The 7,899-nt window shown below is 41.8% G+C and overlaps 1 protein-coding gene across 1 annotated transcript in view; it reads left to right on the plus strand.

Annotated features, from left to right (window-relative positions):
• Positions 1–3,339, plus strand: part of LOC132827421 (coiled-coil domain-containing protein 74B-like) — a 49,226-nt gene extending 45,887 nt beyond the window's left edge. Inside the window, exon 8 of the mRNA XM_060844097.1 lies at positions 3,095–3,339. Coding sequence (XP_060700080.1) covers positions 3,095–3,230 — 136 coding nt within the window. The 3' untranslated portion in view covers positions 3,231–3,339. The remainder of the gene's footprint in view (positions 1–3,094) is intronic.
• Positions 3,340–7,899: the final 4,560 nt, after the last annotated feature.

Here is a 7,899-nt window from a genome sequence, read left to right on the forward strand (position 1 = left end):
ATCCACATCTGCACTGTCAAAACTCATAAAATTCTTATGTTTCAATGAGATCTCCTCTCATTCTTCTAAACTGAAATGAGTACAAGCCCAACGTGCTCAACCTCTCCTCGTAAGAAATTGCCTCCAATCCTGAAATCAACCTTGTGAACCTTTTCTTGTTAAAAATACCAAAAGAACTGCAGATGCTGGAAATCTGAAACAAAAACAGAAATTGCTGAAGAATCTTAGCAAGTCTGGCAGCATCTTTAGACAAAAATCAGAATTAACATTTTGGGTCCAGTGACCCTCCTTCAGAACTGATGGCAGGTAGGAAAAGAATAGTTTTTATTCAAAAGATAGAGTAGGACGAAGGGGGAGAGTAAACAATAGATAGAGCCCAAAGAGAGAGAAAATTGACAAAGCTTAATGGTCAGTCTAGGGGAATGAGCAGCTGGTAATAGATTCATATATTCATATGGTGCAGAAAAGGCCCTTCAGCCCAGCAAGTCCACATTGTCATAGATGTGCAAATCCTAACTTCCTATGCTTGTGACATATCCCTGAATTTTCTGATATCTCAAGTGCTTATCCAAATATTTTTTAAAGTTTGTAAGGTTTCCGGCTTCACCTACCTTCCAGATTCCCATCACCTGCTGAGTGAAAAAGTATTTTCCCATATCCCCTCTGAATCCCCTGCCACTTACCTGTGCCCTCTTGTGATTGACCCTTAAAATCAAGAGGAACAGCAGCTCTCTATTCACCCTGTCCATACCTTTCATAATCTTATACCCCCTCAATCTTTTCTACTCTAAAAAACATCCAAACCTATCCTTAGCTCAATTTCTCCATCCAAGACAACATCCTGGTGAACCTCCTCTGTGCTATACTCCCCGAGTGCTATCAGAACCTTCTTGTAGTGGGATGACCAGAACTGCACACAGTACTCCAGCTGTGACCTAATGAACACTTTATACAGCTCCAACATTATCTCCTTGCTCTTACGCTCTGTGCCACGACTGATAAAAGCAGGTGTCCCATATGCTGCCATAACTATCCTATTCACGTGCTCTGCTAACTTCAGGGATGTGTGAATAATTACCCCAAGATCCCTCTGTTCCTCTAAGCCACTCAGTGTCCTGCTATTCATTAAATACTCCCTCATCTTGTTTCTTTTTCCAAGTGTATCACCTTGCACTTATTAGGGTTAAATACCATCTGACACTGATCTGTCCACCTGACAAACCCATCTACGTCCTCCTATAACCTACAAACATCTTCTTCACAACCAGTCTTAATGTCATCTCCAAATTTGCTTAACATTCCCCCTACATTTTCATTTATGTATATAACAAAAAATAAGTGTCTCAGTTCTGACCCTTGTGGTATACCTCTGAACACTGGTATCCAGTCGCTCGAACAGTCTTCTACCACTACCCTTTGTGCCAATTACTAAACCAGTTTCTGATCCAGCTTGCCATATTTCCCTGAATTCTATGTGCTTTAACCTTCTCAATCAGTGTTCTATATGGAATCTTGTCAAAAGCTTTGCTAAGATTCATATAAACTACATCAAGTGAATTTTCCTCATCAACACGTGATCACATTTTTGAAAAATTCTAACAAATTTGTTAGGCAAGACCTCCCTCTGACAAAGCAAGCAAACCTACATCCAAAGCTATGCTGACTATCTCTAATTAACCCAAATAGCTATTAATTCGTTCCTTCAGGTTTTTCTCCACTAGTCTCCCTACCGTAGGGAGTGGGGTAAAACATGGGGAGAGGTGCGCAAGCCCTAAAGTTGTTGAACTCCATATTAAGTCCAGAAGACTGCAGAGTTCCTGAGCAGAAGATGGGGTGTTCTTCCAGCTTGCGCTGAGCTTCTTGTTCCTAGTTTACATTTTGTTTCTCTCTAATGTTCCCAAATCCCTGCTAGGGTACTTTAACTCTCCCTAATGGCATAAGGAAAACACATTAGTCCTGACTTTGCTCACATGCAACCTGGTCCCATCTGTCTCAGTGCTGGTCTCAATGTCCCAGGAATTTAATGACCTCCCTCTTGCACAATCTCTCTCGCCACACAGTCCTCTGCTTGAAGATGACAGCCAGTAATCTGGAAATTACAATCAGAGGCCCTGCTTGCTAGTTTCTTTCCTAGCTCCCTAAACTTTGCGTGTAACACCTCATCACTTTTTCTACATATGTCATTGGTACAGTCATGACCCGCAACTGCTGGTTGTTCATCCCTGAGAATGCTCTGTAGTTGCTCACTGACATCCTTGATCTTGGTGACAAGGAGATAACGTACCAGCCTGGATTCATATCCACAGTAACATCTATTCCCTAACAGTAGAATCCCTTATCACTATTGCTTTCCCAACCTGCCCTTTTCTTCCATTTAACTGAGCCACCTATGTACATGGTTGTGGCAGCCCTCCCCAGAGATTCCAGCATTCTCACTGATATTTGGACCTGAATACTCCTTAAAGAATGAGATGTTGCTCCTTGATTGTCTGGCAGTCAGCCATTCACTCTCCGTCCGCACATATTCAGTGTAGTGCTCAGTCTGACAGATGCACTGCAGTAATGCCAGTTACTGCTTCTTCTCCAAAACCAAGAACTTGAGCACTTCCAGCTGATGACATTTCTTGTGCATGAGAATTATGCTAGAGTACCCCCTTAAGAATGTGCTTTCCATAGGACCAGGATGTTCTGCCGAGTCTTTATTTATTAAACAAACTTTATTTATTAAACGTTATTAAATCAAGTTAATTTGAAAATAAAATACAATCCTTTACGTGCCATGTATAAGTACTAATTATACTTGCCTACCAAGGACTCTTTCAGGCCGTCACAATCAAGTCATCCTTGTTGCTTATGCTTAACTCAGAAAGACACAGTTAAAAGTCCTCAAGCCATATCTTTATACAAGTTGTTTCTGTGCTGACAGTTTGATATATTCTACCTGGTGCACTGTACTTAGAAATGGGACATGAGGCAACAGAGACACAATTGAGTGCATTAGAAGATCCCAGATCCTGCGATCAGTCCTGAGGTAGGTGTTGCCGTGCCCTTTTTTGCCTAGCTGCATTCTTAGACTTGTGCTCTCACTCCATAGGCCTGAAACTGTGCTACCGACAGCAGATAGAGTCATGCTTCCTGCACTGAAGAATACAGTGGGAAACCGAGCCACAGAGAGACAGAGGCGATTGCAGGCCGTGCAGAAGAACCGCTGTCGGAAGGTTCTGCTGTAGTACTCTGAGTCAATGAGAGACTCCAGTGCACAAAAGCTCTATGGTCACAAAATTTATATCTGCACTTAATAATCTCACGCACATGCACTCTTGTGGACATTGATATGAATGGACTGACTTTGTGCATTTGTTCTACAGGGAAACCTGCTTTACTATGCATTAAAATATTCCTTAAACTAGCCCTAAATCCCATCTTGTACATGAATACTAATATCAATACAGATAACCTTTTATAAGCAGGTACAGCAGATGGCAGCAACCAACATGCCCTTGCCTAGCTGGTAGGTCCGAACCTTTGATCTATTGAACAGATAGTCGCCAAAGCATAATTCCATCAAAGCAGCCTGGATATGATTGGTGTCCAACTTAATGGCAGCTGTCAGAGGGAGAGTTGAGAGATCAAGCCACACTTCTGGGAGTGGTCTGCGTTCCTTCTGGATTACATGCTGTTAAGGCTTGCAATAATTCTAAAACAATCTGACCCTGTTCCTTAAAGGAAAAGCTGCTCTCTCCTTTTCATGATCACACTTTTTCTTGGAATGTATTGCATCTATGAATGGTGATTAATCAGTTGCAGTAAGAGACAAGGTTGCATCTGCAGGCTCTGCAGAAAATGGTGTAGATGGAATAATTACACTGGTGTCAGGCTGACTATAAATTCATGTTCCTCAAACTGTCAGGGGGTGTGTGTGTGTGTAATAACAATGTCTGAACAGGTATCCACAGACGACAGGGCTCCGATCACTTTGATGGGTGATCAGAGGTACTTAGTCAGCCATTGCATCAATGGATGATGTTGGAGACATGGCTGAAGATGATCCACAGTGGAAATTCAGTGTAACGGGTTATGATGGGAGCAAGCTAAGAAATAGTAATGGTAGCCTTAGTGGTTATGAATTAAATCACTTCAGCATTAACATTGACATAACAGGAGAAAAGCACATAATTGAGACATTGCGGATATATTCCAGAGGTAGATTGTATAAATGCAGATGACATAAACGTACAGCAAAGGCAGATGGTTTAATAGGAGATTTTAACTTAATACAGATTGGGATGAACGTACCAACACATGTCAGAAAGTTAGTGAAATTCTTAAATGGACAGGATTTCTGCAACAATTTGTCCAAGAGCCAATGAGGAATAAGCCATTTTAGAATTAGTAATGGAGTAATAAGCCAGACAGTCATAACCTGATCAAATTTAATGTAATGTTTGAAAAGGAAAAGTATTAAATGGTTACTAAGGTTCTAGATTTAATAAGACTGACTTCACTGTTATGAAGCAGAATATCTACAGTAAACAGGACACATGCAGTCAATAAGTAAAATAATCGAAGACGGTGGCTGGTTTTCCAAAAGAATTCAAAGTGAGATACTCTGTACTTTAACTGGTTCTATCACTGCAAAAACAAAACCATAGATGACTAAAATGAACAGAGACAATGTAAAACTAAACATGTACAGAAGGAAAAAACAAGTACAAATTCTAACAAAAGGACAACAGAATAGATAGTAACAGCAACAAAAATGACACATGTAAAACCCACAGAAGATGAAACATTTTACAATTCTATTAAGAAAAACAGTAGTCAGGAACATTGATGACAACAAGCTGGTGACAGTGAAATTACAGAAATAGTGAAGATATTGTAGAATTATTTGGCATTGGTGTTTGCAGAAATGAATGAGGGCAGAATGCCAGCTATTCTGCAAAACTAATACTGATTCAGAGTCAGAGTCACCAAACACTAACCTGAACAAAATAACAAATGAAGAAAAGGAAAAAGATAAAGAAAAAAATACATGAGAGAGAATAAAAAGGAAAAAGAGCGAACAAGCTCTGGCTGGGGCATCCTACTCTGCTACTATTATGTTGTAGCCTGAAGAGATGGTAGTGTACTGGTAATGTAACTAGACCAGTAATCCTGACCTCAATGACTGCTGATGTGGGTTCAAATCCCACCACATAATTGGTGAAGTTTGAATTCATTGAATGGCTTGGAGGCTAGTCTCGATGGTGACAACTCCAATTGTGGGTTATGTGACAATGCTTGAAGAGGTTACTTTTTTATATGGGCAGCAAGGTGGCTCGCACTGTTGCCTCAGCACCAGCGTCCCAGGTTCAATTCCAGCTTTGGACGACTGTCAGTGTGGAGTTTGCACATTCTCCCCGTGTTTGCGTGGGTTTCCTCCGGGTGCTCCGGTTTCCTCCCACAGTCCAGAGATGTGCAGGTTAGGTGAATTTGGCCATGCTAAATTGCCCATAGTTTTAGGTGCACTCGTCAGAGGGAAATGGGTCTGGGTGGATTAGATTACTTACAGTGTGGAAACAGGCCCTTCGGCCCAACAAGTCCACACCGACCCGCCGAAGCGCAACCAACCCATACCCCTACATATACCCTTTACCTAACACTACGGGCAATTTAGCATGGCCACTTCACCTGACCCGCACATCTTTGGACTGTGGGAGGAAACCGGAGCACCCGGAGGAAACCCACGCAGACACGGGGAGAACGTGCAAACTCCACACAGTCAGTTGCCTGAGGCGGGAATTGAACCCAGGTCCCTGGCGCTGTGAGGCAGCAGTGCTAACCACTGTGCCACCGTGCCGCCCCGTGGGTTACTCTTCAGAGGGTCATTGTGGACTGGTTGGGCCGAAGGGCCCGTTTCCACACTGTAGGGAATCTAATCTAGCTTAATAACCATCACTAGGTTGTCAATCTTTAGGGCTAATAATTTTTCTAACAAAGTTCACAAGATATAATGGCCTTCATCCTGGTATCTTTAAAAAACTGAAATAATGGACGCAATGGTCATAATATTTCAAAATTCCTTAGATTCTGGATAAATCCCAAGATTGAAAATAGGTAAAGTGACACATATTGAAGAAAGGAGGGAGTAAGAAAAAGGAAACTATAGCCTATTGTCTGTCATAGGGCAAGTGCTAGAATCCACTTTAGAGGTTATAACAAGATGCTTAGAAAATCATTATGCATAGGCAACTTGGCTTTGTCCTAGGTCTGTGGCAATGTTCCAGTAAAACATAACACTAACAACAGACCATATTTTAGCTGGGCACTTTATAGCCTTCAGGACTATTAAGATTAACAAATACTGTATGAGAGTCACAGAGTCAGGCCCTTCGGCCCAAACTGGTCCATCCATGCTAACCTTATTTCCCTCCACTTGGCCCATATCCTTCTAAATCTTTCCTATTCATATATTTGTTCAAACGCCTTTTAAATGTTGTTAATGTATCCACCTCAACCACTTCTGTTGGCAGGCGTACCACCCTCTGTATAAAAAAAAAGTTGCCGCTCAGGTTCCCTTTTATTCTTTTCCCTCTAACCCTAAACTGATGCCCTCTAGTCCTCAATTCTTCAACCCAGGGAAAAAGACCCTATCCATGCCTGTTATGATCTTATACACTTCTATAAGATACCCCCTCAGTCTCCTACACTGTTAAAAAAAAATGTCCTAGCTTGTCCAACCTCTCTCTAGAATCCATTTAAATTCTCCTTCACCCTATTTGCCAAAGCAATCTTATGTCCCCTTTTTGCTCTCCTGATTTCACTCAAGAATATTTCTACTGCTTGTATATACTTCAAGGGAATCACTTGATCTCTGCTGTCTAATCTCAGTGTTCAGGAAACTATTGGAAGTAATTCTGATGCAATTAATCTGCGTTTGGAGAGCTAGGGATTAATCAACAACAGTCAGCATGATTTTGTCAGCCTTGTCTGACCAACTTGGCTGAATTTTTCAAAGATTTGACCATGTCTGTACATCAGGGCAATGCATTCAACAAGACTTTTCATAAAGTCCAACAAAGAGAGTCTGATAACAAAGATAATAGCCCAGGGGATCCAAAGAAATTTGGCAAAATGGCTCAGCAGTAGAAAGCGGCAGCAGATGGATGGTTGAAGGATGTTTTTCCAAGTGGAAGTCTGTGTCCAGTGGGATCACGTCAGTGTATGTGGTCCTTGCTGTTTGTGGTTTATATAAACGATTTGGACTTTAATGTTGGAGAGTTCATCAATAAGTTTTCAGATGATACAAAAATTGGTGAGGTGGCAAATAGTGAGGTTGCTCTCAGTTTACAAGAGGATATAGAGGAGATATAGTCAGATGGGCTGATCAGTAGCAAATGGAATTGAATCCAGATAAAAAGTGCAAAAGAAATTTGCAAGGAGGTTGCCTGGACTCAATGGTCTGAGTTTATAGGGAGAGGTTGAACAAGTGAGGACCTTTTTCTTTAGAGCGCAGGAGACTGGGAGGGTGGAGGTGGGTAACCTTAGAGAAGTGTATAAGACCACGAGAGGCATGGATAGGGTGAATGCAGAATTGGGGAATCGAGGACTAGAGGGCATCAGTTTAAGATTAGAGGAGAAAGAATAAGAGAACCTGAGGGGCAACGTTTTGTTTTACACAGTGTGATCTGCAAATTGAATGAGCCGCCAGCAGAAGTGGTTGAGGCAGGTACATAGAGCATAGAGATGTGCAGCACAGAAACAGATCCTTCAGTCCAACCCGTCCATGCCAACCAGATATCCCAACCCAATCTAGTCTCACCTACCAGTACCCGGCCTATATCCCTCCAAACCCTTCCTATTTATATACCCAACCAGATGCCTTCCAAATGTTGTAATTGTACTAGCCTCCACCAC

This window comes from Hemiscyllium ocellatum, chromosome 24, assembly GCF_020745735.1.
Source record: "Hemiscyllium ocellatum isolate sHemOce1 chromosome 24, sHemOce1.pat.X.cur, whole genome shotgun sequence".
Taxonomy (NCBI): Eukaryota; Metazoa; Chordata; class Chondrichthyes; order Orectolobiformes; family Hemiscylliidae; genus Hemiscyllium; species Hemiscyllium ocellatum.